This window comes from Amphibalanus amphitrite, unplaced genomic scaffold, assembly GCF_019059575.1.
Source record: "Amphibalanus amphitrite isolate SeventyFive unplaced genomic scaffold, NRLGWU_Aamphi_draft 000046F_arrow, whole genome shotgun sequence".
Taxonomy (NCBI): Eukaryota; Metazoa; Arthropoda; class Thecostraca; order Balanomorpha; family Balanidae; genus Amphibalanus; species Amphibalanus amphitrite.
In genome coordinates, this window is record NW_024881542.1 from 549,516 (window position 1) to 566,245 (window position 16,730).

The window sequence follows — 16,730 nt, forward strand, 5'->3', positions numbered from 1 at the left end:
GCACAAGCCAACTAAATAGATGCTCACTGAGAAATATCTATAACATCTGTATACCGTTATCAGATAATTGAAACACGGTCATTCAGCTCCAGCTTCCAGTCCCGGCGTCCAGCTGCGGTGCCCAATTCAAAACAATTTCGACCTCCCACAGAACTCCGAGCAGAAGCCCAATAGCTCGACACGGTTTCCCACTTTGCCAAATTCGCCGTTATTATGGTAGTACGTAGTGAAATAATTGATCATCTAAATCGAGGAAAAAGTTGACAAACATGGAAATTAATGTATCTCGAAGCACGAAGTCACTGAAAGCAAGAATATAACGCTGCACATGGGCGGATCCAGGGGGGAGGGGCATAGGGGCCATGGCCCCCTTTGGCGCTGGAAGGGGAGCCAACATATCTTTTGGCCCCCTTTCATCCGTGTTGTTTCTCACAGCCGGCTAATTTTTCAGAATTATTTTCACCATTTTCATCGACGCTAAGGCCGAACATTAACTTTTTTTGCTAGTAATATGAACAGGCCTCACTATATGAATATGAACAATATGAACACACAATATGAACAATATGCACAATATGAACGCACGAACACAATTTGGCTTGCTGGCAACCAGCTTATGCAGCACAGACGGCTTGATTTTCGACTATGCCCGTTTGGCTGTAACTGCAGGGTGCCGAGGCTGGCCGCCGGCTTTTATTTGTCTATTTCCTGCTGGAAGGTAGCCCAAAGATCCTCGCTAAGGGTCCGGATGATAGCCGGTTAATTTCTTCCGAACTCCGGCAGGCTCGATTCGCACAACCGCCTGGACCTTGGCAGAGCAATGAGCTGGCGCGCCGTCCTGCATGGAAATGCATGTTGGCCTGTCATCGACCGTCGAGGCCATGTGTCGACTCAGAACTGAGCCGCTGGAGGCCATTGTCGGTAATGAGCCTCAGCGAACTCTTCTAATATGTAGCGTCTCATGGTCCTGTCTGGAGATGAGATAGTCCTTGAGCGTGATCAGCTTGGCCAAATTATTCACCAAGTGGGCACTCTTCCGGGCCGCCATTTCAATGCGATTTCTGCCCCGGGCGAAATGGTGGGCGAATGCCCGTCTCGGACTATCAGCAACACTGACAGCAGCCGTATGCTTATCCCACCACTGCGGGACTGTGCAGGCAGATGTCCCAACTGACCAGCAATTACACGTTGTGTTATTTTGGCCTCGAGCATGTCGACTGTCTGGTTCAGCTCCCCGAGATAGAAATTTCTTTCCTTCATTTAGCCTTCATTTTGCAACGCGGCCATTTGGGTGTTTGCATTTGGGTGGGCAATCTGTGTATGCATAACTGGCCGTAGTTCGGTGACCCATGACCCAAGGTTCGGTCACGACCTCATGTTCCGCGGCCAAGGACCGTGCAATCTTTGCCAAAATCTTTATCAAAAATATTTATCCCTTAGGGGTAGAAACGATTAGAAACCGGATAAGTGTTGTCCTAGGTAGGTAGAGTCCTAGGTATATGTCAACACATTTCGAAACACCGGCGCATAACTCAAAAACCTATAGAGCTGCTGCAGCGCCGCAGAAAAACGCATTCGATAGCCCTTTCGACGCTTTTTCTAAAGACAGTGCTCATATTTGACCTCAGGTCAACGGTTTACCCGCCGGAGGCAAAAATTGAAAATTGCTGCTTTTACGAACAATATTTTTATTTTTATTTTTTTTTTTGACTCAAGAAACGTCGAGATCTCTTGTAGAGATGGCTCGAATGAACTATAATTTGGACTTAAAAGGTATTTTGAAAATTTGATCTTGGGTCAAGGCAATGACCTGATCGGAAAAGGTCATTTTGCATATCAGTAGATCCGTATTGTCGACCTGAACACATCGAATGTGTTTGCATTGCTCTAGCATGTCTCCATAAAAAGTTGTTGTCAAAAAACTGCTGGGGGCCTTTGATGACCTGATATGACCCCAGGGAAATAGAGGGGTCATGGTTGTAATTTTTCGATTTAGGGTGTCTATTTTACCTGTAACCCGATGTTTGAGTGTTTGGAAGAATTGGAGGATGAAAAGCATGCGATAGCATGCTAGCATGCTATCGCATGCTTTTGCATCCGGAAATTCCCTCTGGTGGGTCGCCGAAAAAAAGTTCGGCTGAGCCTGGTTGTCAGTATGTATGTGAGTTTGTCCAAGCTTTTTTGGACCTAAAGTCAAAATGGGTGGACCGATCGGGACGAAAGTGGTACCGTTCGACTCGTCTCCGGCGAGGTAAACTTCAAATGCTGGCCTCGGCTCGCTCAGTGCTTCGTGGCACATGCTTGTATGCTCGTGCGAGGTAAAGAAAGATTACTTATGTATATTTGCCATTATCTTGTTTTCATCTTAATGCTTGGAAGAAAATATGTGATAAACAATGGCATGCCCTGTGGCTGCAATCGACAAGTAGCATTTTACATTCCGTGCTGAATGCCACTTAACGACCTAATTAGTGATATAGCCGATAACGTTATGCATCGCTGGCATCAACCGTGTAATCTCTCATCAGTGAAAGCCGTTTTCTGTTTAGGTCACGTGTGTAAAATGTCGGCCGTCGGAGGGACCAATAAAGAAGTGAAATATTAATGGTCGCGTGTTGGTGGCACGGGGACCGTGATGTCAGATTCCGCAACTTTCCACAACATCGACCGCCGCTGGGCCGCCGCGCTGCTCGTGGAAAAATTGCAATGCCGCAGATGATAGGTATGGAACATCAGTCACGACATCCTTCTGTTTAAATCGTCATCTGGCTCACCCGTTAGTTTTTATTTGAGCACTTGCTGGAAGACTAAGGTTTTGCTTTGTTTGATTTTTTGCTCATGATCTTTTTTTTTAAGTTTCAAACGCTATAGACTCAATAATCAATATGCTTGATGTATGCCTAATGCCTATTATGTAATGATAAACTGCGGAATGGTTCGGTTCCCAGAGGTCTGGATCATTTCACACAGCACGCGCACATTGCATTTCTGCCTGCCGTCGTGCGGCGGGACAGCGATCTGTTCTTCAGGCTGTCATCCTCCCAGGTCTCTCATAGCTTGTTCCGTCGCTCGGCGAGGGGTGGTGCCTGTCACGACCGGCCCGCTGACGGCCTGTTGGGTCGATGGGGCCGCCTCTGACCTGGACCGCAAAATGAACACCAACGCAGTCCCCCCCCCCTCCCGCTGCCAGCCCCATAGCCAGGGCAGCGATGTGCGAGCTCACGCACCCGACTCTGATTCGGTGGCACATATTCGGACAGCCGCCTCGGTTTGACCGATTTCGAGACAGACATGGTGGCGTGATAGGAATAAAAAAGCTGCTTTCGTGGAATACCTACACCAATGCCTACACTCAAGAAAATATGAGCGCTCAGCATTGTTGTAGGTACAACAGTACTTCTGATAATCTTGTCGAACTTACATAATGAATCATAGGCCTTTGTATACCGGTCTCTATGCCGGCGTAAGTGTGTGCAGAGGTCTATGGATAACTAAAGTCCGAATGAATGAATGAATGAATGAATGAATGAATGAATGAATGAATGAATGAATGAATGAATGAATGAATGAATGAATGAATGAATGCTTACTTACTGGTGTAGCCGGGGGATGGGGTGGAAGATCAGATCACAGGTCACTGCCCTGTGTAGCCGGGAGCGCAGGTCACAGGTCACTGACCTGTGTAGCCGGGGGCGCAGGTCACAGGTCACTGACCTGTGTAGCCGGGGGCGCAGGTCACAGGTCACTGACCTGTGTAGCCGGGGGCGCAGTCGCAGGAGAAGCCGCCGACCCGGTCGGAGCAGGTGCCGCCGTGCTGACAGGGCGCTGACAGGCAGTCGTCAGCGTCTGTCTCGCAGTACAAACCCGTGTAGCCGTCCTCGCAGAAACATTGGCCGCTGCCGACACAGGGGCACCGGGACCGGGTCACCGTGGCACCAGTCGTGGGGACTTTGGTTACCAGGTCACTGACTGCCGAGTCGCAGTGTAGTCCTGGCTATTTGTTTTGATGTACGATGTCGAAAACGTACTGAAAAATGAAAAATCGATAAAGGTGAAATATTGACTACAAAGCAAATATTTTTGCTATTTTTGTAGATATCGGACTAAAACTTCCTAGAGTAGATCATCAATATGTGTCAGTGTTTATCATATATTCCGCTTTTTCGAAAGGTCAAAAACTTATGATTAAATACTCAAAAAAATTAATTTTAAGGATTTTTTATGTTGAATCAAAATATGCAAAATATTGAAAATTTGAAATAGCAATTTAATAGCCCTGTGTATTTTGAGTCCTCCCATGCAATGAAATTGATTTTAGTTTAAAAACTAAGCTCTTGAGAACGATTGCCGTACTTCATAACTTTGCATCAAAATCGACCGAACATGACGGCACTCTGACGTCATTTTCGGACGACCCATGGTAGCTGCAAAAGTTTCTTTTAGACACAATGTGTAAAAGTGATGCAGTCGAAGGTACCGCAAGTTTCGTGTTGATACGTCCAGGGGTTTAGAAGATATTTCAGAAAAACGGGAGCGGGCTCTGTAGAGCCCCTCCCCCCAGTCATGTTCGGATTAACTGTTTACTCAGCGCTATGATTACTGCATTGCTTCCGTCCAGTCATCCTTGGTAGTCCCGTTGTCATGGGTTATGATAATAATGCGTTTACTATTATCTAAATCTGATATCTTAATCTGAGATAGGTATAACAAACGCTAGGAGCAGGTGAAATCCTCCCTCTTAGGTTGTAATCTATAGGCATTGGTGAGTCATAAACATGAATCATGTTTCCGTGTTATGAGTAAGAACATAGCCCGACGGAGAGCGCAAGTTGGCATGTTCTGGCTTAGATCTCACCCGTAGCCAGGCCGGAGTCGATGGGTATTGGATGACCGACTCTGACTCCGCGGCCCTGACTCTCACCCGTTGCCGGTCTGTGGGTTTTAGGCAACTCCGACTCCGACTCCTTATCCCTGGCTCTCACCCGTTGCCGGAGTCGATACAGATGCCGTGCAGACAGTGCTGCGCGGGACACAGCTGCCGGAGGCTGCAGCTGCTGTTGCGGCGATCCTGCTGCAGCGGCACGTGGCGCTGCTGCCGGTGCCGGCCCTGCTGCTGCGGCAGCGGCTGGACACCAGCCGTCAGCAGCAGCAGCAGCAGCAGCACCGTCAGCAGCCGTGCCGCCGCGGCCGGCCACCCGCGCCGCGCGCTCATCGCCAGGTCATGACCCCGGCCGGGTCAGGTCGCCGACGGCAGCGCCACCTGGAATCATAACAGATGCGGTTGCGGGCGTCAATGGCGTAGTAATGAAACGACTAAACCATCATTTTCTTGCTATGAAACACAATCAGTCGAACTTTGTGACCTATAAAATATGAGTTGTTCCCGATGTTCCAGTGCAACCTGCTTATTACAATATGCCAGTGTGGAAAGGAATACCTAATTAACCACTTAACCAACCGTGATTGATAGCACGCTTCGGGGTTATTCCTCGTCATCTAAATGCTCATCATATTATTCCACATCCCATTATCTTATTGATACATATATTGTAACATTTTATTTGTTCTTTTTTTACCTCGCTCACATATCCCAGAGTTTTTCACTTATAGATCAAGGTCATTGTAACTCAGAGCTCGTTGCAATGTCGAAGTAGCGTTGGCGACGCATTCCAGTTGCTCCTGTTTGATCACCATCGCCACTGCTTTATGAGGTCATTTTTCATTCCGCCCGGCATGCTGCGTGCTCGGCCCGGGGGGTCGCTACTCGCTGGCTGGCCGGTCCATTGGACACCAGTCAGTGGTCCACTGTAGCTGGCGCGCCGCCAACTCGGACGTTGTCATCCAGACGGTGCGATGGTATCACACCTGGACAAGGGCGCGCCCAGGCCGGTCACAGGGTAGGCGCCGGACGTGACCTGCCCCAGGGGCGTCCCAACAGGGCGGGTGGCTCAGTTTTGGGGTGATAGTGACAGGTTCTTCCTCCGTTCTGCCTCTGTAATGATGTGCTCGTTAGTAATGCGAGTGAATATCCAGCGGAGGAAACAGCCGATCGTTAATTTATGCGCGACGGGGCGGTGGCCTCCGCCGACTGCCGCTGAGGGCAGGACCACGCAGCATCGGGGCTGGTCATTTGAGGCGACCCTGCGAGGGTGGACGCACCTCTGGGTGGACTCCAGTGGTCCTTGGAGATCGGTTGGCTCCGCCGCTGTCATTTGGACACCATAGGGGCCTCAGCAGCGGCCTGCCGGCCCCAGATCGGGACTCGTAGTCCCCTCGATCGGCTGTGTCGTTAGATCCGCGTGCTGAGCTATCGGCCAGGTAGTATAGGATAGCTGTGGTGTTTGGTGTGATCGGTGAAGCGGAGCAGTGGATACACGACCTTCCGGAGCTGCACCGCGGACGGCCTCGAAGTGACTCGGATAGTGAGACCGCGGGGTGCGGTGCAGCCCGGGAACCAGCCGAGACGCCGCGCCCGGCGGACATGGTCCCCCTGTGGTTGACCGCGCTGGCCGTGGCGGCGCTGGCAGTGCTCGCCCTGCGCCGCCGCCGCCGACTGCCCGCCGACGGCCGCGTCGTCTACATCATCGGTGCCGACACGGGCTTCGGCTTCTCGAGCGCGCAGCACCTGCAGCGCGCCGGCTGCCGCGTGCTGGCCGGCTGTCTGCACGCGGACGGCGAGGGGGCGCGGCTGCTGGGCCAGGCCGGCTGCCAGGTGATCCCTGTGGACGTGCGCGACCCCGACTCTGTGACGGCGGCGGCCGCCGAGGCGGCGCGGCTCGCCGGCGACGCCCGGCTCTGGGCGGTCATCTACAACGCCGGCGTGCTGGTGCTGGGCCACGTGGCCTGGCTGACGGAGCACCAGGCGCGACACATGTTCGACGTGAACGTGCTGGGCGCGGTGCGGGCGGCGCGCGCCTCGCTGCCGGCGCTGGCGCGGCCCGGCGGCCGGCTCCTGCTGGTCGGCAGTCCGTGCGGCAGCATTCCCTGCCAGGAGGTGGCCGTGTACGCGGCCTCCAAGGCGGCGCTGGCCGCGCTGGCCGCCGGCCTGCAGATGGAGGTGCGCGCCAGCGGCCTGCACGTGGCCCTGGTCACGCCCGGCGACATGGCCACCGCCACCAACATCCTGGGCGGCCAGGCGGAGCACGTCCAGCTGATGTGGCAGCACATGGACGCCGACACACGCCGCCGGGACGGCGCCGTGTTCGCCGCGTTCCGCGCGCGTTTGGCCGGCCTGGGCCCGCGGCCGCCGGCCGTGCTGGGCACGCCGCGTCTACGGCGCGCCGTGCTGCGTGCCGTGCTGGACGTGTGGCCGCTGCGGCACTACACGGCCGTGGAGTTGGGCACGCAGCTGTGGCTGGCGCTGAGCTGGCTGCTGCCGCGGCGACTGCAGGAGTGGCTGGTGGACGCCCGACTGCACTACGCCCTGCACCGGCTTGACTGGGACTGGCTCGACCTCAACAACCTCATCTAGCACTGACTGACGCGCTCAGCAACTAGTAACTACTGAGGTAGTTAATCTATAGATCGCCGCCTTAGTTTAGACTTGCCTCCCATCTTCACCATGTACTCTGTTTACCATTCTTGCCCATAGGAACAGTTGTGCATCAGTTGTCCCAGCTCAGGAGCCGGAAAAAACGTGAGACGGGTCAGGCCATTCCCATGTATCGCTGACATGACACGCTCTGAACACACAGGCGTGTATTGTAAATTGAGCGTGTATATACACGCGCTTGCACAGTATAATATGGATGCGTGCTGTATACGTGTTACAGTTTAAAAGTATGCGAAATCCGTTAGGTTGCAACGTAACTAGTTACGTTGCAAACTAACTGACCGTTCAGTTTACGCACAGTTGCATATGTTCTTCTCTGTGCGTGCGTGTGTCGGTGTGGGCCGGACGGCCGCGCTGGCTCAATGGCGTGCCGTGTGGGTCGCGGCTGCGCGCGGTGGTCCCCTGTAGTTCGCAGTCTGGTCCGACACCGTGTGACGCTGAGTCACGGCAGAGTTGAAAACGGAACGGGAGCTGGCGAGGGATGCGGACGGTCAGCATTAGCAGGCCCGGCCCCGGAACATATCCGCGGCCGAGCGAGCCTTCCGGGACGCGCCGGGGATATACGAGTGTGCGACTAACCCGGGTACACATTGATGTTAGAGTGACGAGATAATTCTGATACTAAGAACTACAAGTAAGTCATAGTTGTAGTTGTAAGTCATAGTTGTGCGCAATACACCGAGAGTATGGAAAATCCTTGGGAAAATCCATGTGTTAAAGGGAGATAATGACCTTTTTCCACAAAATCTGAGTTAGGACCATTTTCTGACAAAACACAACAAGTTATAATGTAAATTAAAACCATTTTGCTCAATTCGGTACCTTGCCGCAAATATCTCAACTTGAAGTCACGTTAGCGGGGAGCGCTGAAAATGACCGTTGAATAAGTACTTACATCACTTTTTGGTACTTGCATGTAATTTTGTAAAATGAGCGTATTCCTTACATTTGATCTTCATCACATCTAGTTAGTTAATGGTCGTCTATAGTGCCTTCAAAAGATATTCATGGTTTGGGGGTGGTTTATGTCTAAATTTACGCAACTATTTTTCCTGTTCATCATCTGACGCCATATGCTGCTATTTTAGTAGCATAGCAACGACTCAATTTTGAATCGGTCCCGCCGACTGCACAATAAAAGAAGATAGATACATCACTTTTGCGGCATCACTGAAAAACTTATGCAGTACTGTTATCAAAATTATCATAACACCGTTCGACAAACCTGAAGTCTTTTTGAAATAAATATGCTTGTATTTTTCGCTTCAGGCTCTGACGCCAAAATAATGAATTTCGTAGTCGCAATCGCAAGACTTGGCTGCGTTTCTGGCGCATGCCGCTCATTTGTGGCGCAAAATAATGTAAACAGTGTCATTTCTCTAGGCACTATGTACCCCCGAATTAGAATCTAATTAATTCTAAACCGAATTAACTCTAATTCAAATTAGAATCCTTACAACCAAGCAACGACAAGGCGATAACATAAACAAAAACCCAAGCGTCGCTGTTTGAAACAAAAGCGCCATATACTGCGACTTTTTATAGAGAAGGACAACGCATTTCGGTGGGTGTTACAAGTACTGCAAGTACTGCTTCTTTTTTGCAAAAATAAAAACCTTTTTCACATACGAAAATGTGCTAGGAAATTTTCATATTTTATAGAAACTACAGTAGAAATAGTATAGATGTCGAGTAATTTTTATTTAAGAAAAAAGAAAGCTCATTATCTCCCTTTAACCCGCGCCCCGTTGGGGTCTGCCGAGCAACGCGCCCTGCTGGGGGGGGGGGCAATTCCCCCCCCTAAGATCTCGAGAACCACGCAACATAGCGACAAGCGGCAAACGGTGCTGGATAGCCCTATCAGGGAACTACCTTGTGACCCAATTTCATTGACCTAGGTCAAACCGATGACGTCACAGGTCAGGTCAAAGGTCGAATTTTCACCGTTTACAGTCATTTCAAGAAATGCGTTGTAAAATCGAGTAAAATGCATTTCATTGAAAATCATGGATGGGGGAATGTTCGTCAAACACATATATTGCTATTTGAGGTCACAGAGGTCAGGTCACTGAGGGTCACAATATGAAAATATCATGTGATGCATGTTTTATGGTCCATTTTATATGCCAAATACGATTATGTGGGTCAGACTGCCTTTGGGGTCAGCTAAGATTATGTTGTGGTGAAGGTCAGGTCAAATTAGGTCAAATTTCAAAGTTGATATTTTTGCATAAAATGGGTATCGATTCGATGCAGCTCGTCACGGGGAGTTCAATGGTGGTTGGTCTTTGTTTTGCGCTACGTGGTCTAGAATTGCTAAAAATTGAGTTAAAAATTTGACGTCATCAATTTTGAACAGTTTTTTTTTCGCTATAACTTGGCCAAAAAAGGAGGCATCGATCTGAAATCGATCGATCGATCGCATACTAACTGTAACATGTATATAGAGCAGCGCAGGAATTATCACATATGTACATTCCGGTTTTTTTGAAATTCGGAAACATTTGTAGATTTTGTGAGCGTTTCAAGATTTCATGTTTTTTTGCTCATTTTGCTCGAACATGACCTCAGTTTGACCTCAATGACTCCTGACTTAAGGTGACCAAGACTTGCAATTTTGTGTGAAGGTGTCAAGTTGATGCCCGGGAAGGTACTAAAAATTTGGCGGCGCTGGGCGCCGCCGTTTTCTTGTTATTCAGGAAAAACAGGGGGGGGGGCTAAATTGCCCCCCCCCAGCGGGGCGAAGGTTAAAGAAAATTACACCTTCAATGCGCCTACGAGCGTTAGGTATACCTACCTAACCATTTTTACTTCTATTTGAGGCTTTCAGCTCTTACAAAGCAATCTATCTATATTATCAGTGTGTGCATATACATATTGTTACGAGCGAGCGTGAAGCGCGAAGCGAGTCATTTCGAAATAACGGAAAAATATCAGTTTGAGCGGCCCGGCCCGGCCTGGCCTGTAACACTTTTGAGAGGCTTAACCCGCGCACCGACGGGGGGGGGGGCGGATATCCGCCCCCCCCTGAGGTTTTTCGCGAATAGCGGGAAAACCGCGGCGCTACGCGCGCGAAATTTGGTACGACTATTCCCTCATCAATTTTACACATGGTGTGCAAGTTTGAACCTCCTACCTTTTAAGGTCAGGTCACCAGGTCACTTTGAATGACCCAACTTCAAGTCACTTTTTTGCAACTTTGTCACCGTGCCAGAGCTACAGTAGATGTCGGAGGCCTTTGAAAGTCGCAGGATGTGATTAAGTCATTAGTAGCTACAATTTGTTTATCTCGGAATTTTGATATCGGTGATCTAAGGTCAGGTCAATTTCGCGACCTCCCCATTATAAGTCAATGGGGGAAAAATCAACTCCCTATTTTTACCACTAAAACGGGTCGGAATGGCCCCATATACCATACATGACTTCATATACGATCAACCTTCACTACCTTGAGGTCTGTTTTGCGGGTTCCGGACAAAAAGTCAAATGATAAAAGGTAAAAGGATGATTAGTCAACAGACATTACGTCAAAAGCAAGAAGTCAAAAATCTTAAAAGTCAACAGGTAAAAGGTCAACAAAGAGGAAAGTCAAAAGGCAAAAAGTCAAAAAGGATAAAACGTCAAAAGATAAAAAGTGAAATTGCCAAAAAGTCAATGAATAAAAAGTCAACTAGCATAGAAGTCAAAAGACAAAAAGTCAAATGGACATAAGGTCAAAAGACGAAAAGTAAAAACGGCAAAAAGTCAAATTGCCAAAAAGTAAAAAGGACAAAAGTCGAAAGACAAAAAGTGAACAGGACATTAAGTCAAAATCCAAAAAACCAAAAGGACAGAAAGTCAAAAGGACAAAAAGTCAAAAAACAAGTCAACCGGGCATGAAGTCAAAATAAAAAGTCAAAAGGTTAAAAAGTCAAAAAGACATACAGTCAAAGTCCAAAAAGTCAAAAGGACAAAAAATCAAAGGGCCAAAAGTCCAAAGGACAAAAAGTGAAGAGGACAAAGGTCAAAAGACGAAAAGTCAACAGGACATAAAGTCAAATTACGAAAAATCCAAAGGAAAAAAGCCAAAATCCAAAAACTTAAAAGGACAAGTCAAAGAGCCAAAGTCAATGACACCTGGATCATCAGTCATTAGGTACATACATGACATAACATTTACAAACAGCTGTACACAATCAAGCAGGATGCTGCACAATATAACCTGCATCTTGCCTGCATCATTGGACATTGAAGCGAGACTGCCTCCATTGCGCGACTGATGGGGATTCCCATGGCCCGCAACCGCGACTCAGCTGGTCACACGGGCATGCTTAGCTGAAATCTGACACACATCCGTTGACACTTACGTGCTAGGTGGGAGCTCGCTCGCATCGTAAGGTTGTCATGAGGCAGCGTTACATGATCCTTCGTGACAACTGGCTGTCCCAGGCGCAGTTTACTGGAATTATTTCAACAAATATAGTAACCCGGAATGTTATCGATACGAAAGGTTCGCTTGTTCAAATTTCCTATATTGTGTAGGGAGACGTTTCTCACCAATTGATTCCGTCACGGGTTCTATTAGCGATTTCACACTTTTATTATATGTAGTTCAAGCGTATTGTATGGTACAGTTGGTACAGTCCACAGCAGAAGTAATGTGGGGTTTCAGTCATGGGTATGTTCTGCTTCTGAAGCTTAGGAACGATTAGCCAGACTACAATGAAACTTTGAATGTAGCTTATATGTATCGTCACCCTTGCAGCTGCAACTTTAGCTATTGACATCTCCTTTTCAATCACTTCGCATTAAACAATCGCCAGTCAAAGCCAACCGTTGAGTTTGGTAAAACCCTACATTACTTTAGCGGTGGGCTGTACAATAGTAAAGCGCGTCGTTTCTTTTAGATAGGTGGAAGTTGGAACGAGAGGCAATTGTGTGATTGTCGGATTGTCCTGCCTTGAAAGGAACGCTCATATCAGCATCAACATACCCAATTTTAAGGTCCTAGGTCATCGAGTGACCCTCCAGGTCAGGTCAATGACCCGAAAACCGGGAAAATCGGGACCTGTTAGAAAGTCGTAAAGTGTGGCTGTTATGTGGTTTTCCGGGGTGCTGATCACGAATATCGTGTTAGTTTTGATCAGAGATGATGTTTTGAAGCATTAAGACCAGGTCGGGTCAGGTCAGGTCAGGTCAACCGGTAGGGGTTGTGACGGGTATTCGTAATACGTGTCAACCGCCTTTGACAGCTTCGTAACATGTTACGAAGGCACCAAAACTACTTCGTAATTGTTCAAATGGTTGCTAAATTCGAATTCAGCTCCACAAACTAGAAACAAGTAAAACCCGACAAAGTGAACCGAGGTCACCCGAGGTCACCAAAGGTCAATGACCTGACCTGACCTTCAACTGACCTTGACACCCACCCTAATGTATGGGAGCAACATCAAATCACATGTTTGAACGTTTGAAACCACGAAAAGCTTGCAAACGTGCGGCTAATGCGATTCGACATACGCCGAATCGCGATTCCGGCCAAACATGGTCTCGGAAAAGAGGTCACAGGCCAAAGGTAATTTGGGTCAGGGTCATGAAATTGTTAGGGTAGGTGTAAAATTGATCAATGCGAGGGTACTGAAAGTTTCGTCGCGATCGGCCGCTTTTTACGCGAGTTATTCGCGAAAACCTTAGGGGGGGTTGCGTCAACCCTCCCCCCTGTGCCGGCGAGGGTTAATATTCACGGACTGCATACAATTAAGGTGACCAATCTTCATCAAAATGTAAAGGTCAATTAAGTTATCGAGATGCGATTGCTAAAAACACAATTTTTTAGGACCTCGGAGCTGTGACGTCCAAACAGAGGTGACAAGGATAGCGCATTGTGGTCACCAGTTACTGTCCCTCTCCTTCATCTTCGCCTCCGCCCTACGTCTCCTTCTCGGAACTGCCCCCCCCCCCCCGCCACCAGCAGGCACAGTACGCCAACTTTATAGATAAGTTCACATTCTCAATATACTTTTTAAAGCAAAGTAAAAATAGGTAGCAGCGTTCTTATCGGTAGTGTCGGGGCACGTACGGGGACGCGCCGAGACGCGCTATGCGGTGCAGCCGGCGCCCAGCGGGCGGCGGCCGGGGATCAGGTGGCCCGGCGTGGGTCAGTCGCCGACCGGAGACGCGGGCTGCGGGGTACTTGTACATACCGACTTAGTTAACGACTGCTGTTGAAGACTACTGTTTGCTGTTGACTTCATTTTGCGCATCACCTTTTCGCGCACCTATTAACTATTTGCTTGTTGACTTTTTGTGTGTTGACTTTTAGCGTGTTGACTTTTAAGCATGTTGACTTTTAGCGTGTTGACTTTTAGCATGTTGACCTTTCGCGTGTTGACTTTTAGCGTGTTGACTTTTAGGCGTGTTGACTTTTAGCGTGTTGACTTTTAGGCGTGTTGACTTTTAGCGTCTTGACTTTTTGCGTGTTGACTTTTTGCGCGTTGACATTTTGCGTATTGACTTTATGCGTGTTGACTTTTAGCGTGTTGACTTTTAGCGCGTTGACTTTTTGACATGTCGGCTTTTTGTCTCTTTGACATTATGTCTTTTGACTTCTTGCGTGTTGACTTTTAGCTTGTTGACTTCTGGCGTGTTGACTTTTTGGCAGGTTGACTTTTTGTTCATTTGACATTTTGTCCTTTGACTTCTTGCGATGTTGACTTTCTGTCTGTTGACTTAATGTCCTTTGACTTTTTATCCGTTTACTTTTAACGTTTTGACTTTTCATCCGGGAATCCTGTTTTGCTGTTGGGCAGCTGTGAGGTCATGTGACGTCATCAAAGGTCACCAAAGGTTTTTGGCCAATAACTCCGTATAGGAACAAGATACAGCCGCGTGGATGGTCTCATTGTGTTCAGCTCGTCAAGACGCATCGAATGGTATACATGATGACCTCAAGGTCACGTGACCTGAGGTCAACCTTTGACCTTGACCTTTCGAGGTCAACATATATATCATTCGATGCGGATTGACGAGAGGATCACGATGATGCCCTTAGTTTGTTCCTATCTTGACGAATCCGAAAGTTATTCGAGAAAAACTCTCCATATCTAGCGCCGCCATTTTGACTTTTTCGACCCCTGTGACGCCATCTTTGACCTGACCTGAAAATGACCTTCGTAAAAAATTGTAGATCTTGACCGTGCGTATCCGATGCCGTTTACCGCTTGTCGCTATCTTGCTTCGTTCTCGAGATCTCAGGGGGGGGGGGGGGGCGGTCATCCGCCCCCCCGTCGTTGCGGAGTTGGCGCAGACCCCCGTCGGTGCGCGGGTTAAAACTCAGCAACCGCTGCACTGGGCCGATTGACCTGCGGTCTTTTTTTGTTATGTAGCCCAATCCCTTCTACCCTGTAACTGACTACTCTTAATGCATCTACATGCGCGTGTAAAATGCAACAAGAAGAGGTGTCAAATTTGTTCCCATTATAATAACTCGGCAATTAGGTACCGGGCGATTTCGCTGAAGCTTGGCATGTAGGTAGGCACCCAGCAGGCAATGCATTCTCATGTGTTACGGTTCGGGTGCTACTGCACGTGCGCACGTGCAGGGGGCGCTTCCAGATCTCGAGAACGGCTGGACCGATTGCACTCAAATTTGGTATGTGGTTAGACAGTAGGGTGCCGTGCGAAAGTCACTTCGCAGTTCGCACCCATGGTTTGCACGTGCTCACATGCAGGGTGCCGCTTCCAAATCTCATGACCAACTGGGCCGATTGCCTCCAAATTTGGCACACCGCTAGTGACCGGTTAGTAGGGTGCCGTGCACAAGCCAGTTGGAAGTACTCTCTCACCCTTCCGCACGTGCAGGGTTCACTCTCGCTCGCTCGTTCTTCACTCAAAAGGCGTACCTAATACTGGTATACTAGTAGGTGTGTCATACCAATACCTTTTCTCTCATATCAAGTGTTCCCGCTGGTTTTCCTTGTCCCTGTGCCTAATGAAACCCTGTGATACCTTGATTTTTTTTCTTCTAAATATGAAATATTCGAGCCATGCGCCTTTCGAATCAAATTTCAGATTATCGGCTGCGCCCGGCGTTGCAGTCTTCAATTATCGATACTTTATAGTTCTAATATCACTAATGAATCGGGAAGCAATACGTGCTTTTTCCTTATCTTGTCAGACAAGATAAGGAAAAAATCTCGTACCATTGACGTACCAATGGTACCTATGGTACCACGTACGCACCATAGTTACCATTGACGTCAAGACAAGACTTGTCTTGACGTCAGTGGTACCTACTGCCACATTCCTCGCCATCGAGGCGCAATAGAGTGGCATCCATGCCTAATTCAATATACCCTGGCATCCATGTGCTGTTGTTTCCTAAATACATATACCGACAAGTACTCATTCGTGCAGCGGTAATCGTGGCGCCACGGGACCTAGCTCGATAATAGCCGTTTTCACGACGGCCATCTGGTCAGGGGCCCGGGAACGATTTTCAAGTTGGGGGGGGGGGGGGGCGAGCCTAAAATCCTGACATGATGCATATGAAGCAGTGGCGTAGCTAGGGGTCTAAGGGGACACGTACCCCCCATCGGGTTCAAAGGGACCCTCGGGTCCGAGAGGCCCTGCGGCGCCATTTGGCCGCTGAGGGTTAACGAAAGCCATGTTTCAACTCGGAAGGGCCCATGGGGCTCGTTAGAGCACCTCATGGGCCCTAAATAACCACACTAAGATCTCCATAAGGGCCCCACGCCGGCTTCTGAGGGCCTCTTGTAGATTTTAAGGGCCACTAAGTGGTCTCCAGAGGCCCGTTTCTGGCCTCTGAGAGTTCTTACCGGCCTATGAGGGGCCAGTTCTAGGGGCATTTCCCGCATGTGATGGTCACACACTTATTTTTCTGAGGGCCCCATAACGGCAACTGTGGGGCCCTCATCGGCGCTTATGAGGGCCCACACCGGTGTCTCTGAGCGTTTCACACCCCCAGGCCCCAACTCGGAGTGTCTACGCTTACAGTCTACACCAGTGCCTATTAAAGCCCTATATCGGCGGCTCTGAGGACCCAACAGTCAACACCTGCGCATCCTCCAACGAAGTTTATTTGGGGCCTCTGAATATACGACTTCGAAATTAATCGATTCTACAAAACCTTTTACTTTCATCTATATGCATACATTTAACAGTAACTCCAGACTAGACT

General features: G+C 48.9%; 1 protein-coding gene across 1 annotated transcript; it reads left to right on the top strand.

Annotated features, from left to right (window-relative positions):
* The first annotated feature begins 6,481 nt into the window (after positions 1–6,481).
* Positions 6,482–7,471, top strand: LOC122377534 (retinol dehydrogenase 5-like). Its single transcript, XM_043357646.1, has 2 exons — positions 6,482–6,898; positions 6,992–7,471. The coding sequence occupies exons 1-2, from the start codon at positions 6,482–6,484 to the stop codon at positions 7,469–7,471; spliced, it is 897 nt and encodes a 298-aa protein (XP_043213581.1).
* Positions 7,472–16,730: the final 9,259 nt, after the last annotated feature.

Coding starts and splice junctions, on each gene's coding strand:
- LOC122377534 (XM_043357646.1), top strand. CDS start 6,482: ATGGTCCCCCTGTGGTTGACCGCGCTGGCCGTGGCGGCGCTGGCAGTG. Junction 6,899..6,991: donor ACGTGAACGTGCTGGGCGCG/GTGCGGGCGGCG, acceptor ATTCCCTGCCAG/GAGGTGGCCGTGTACGCGGC.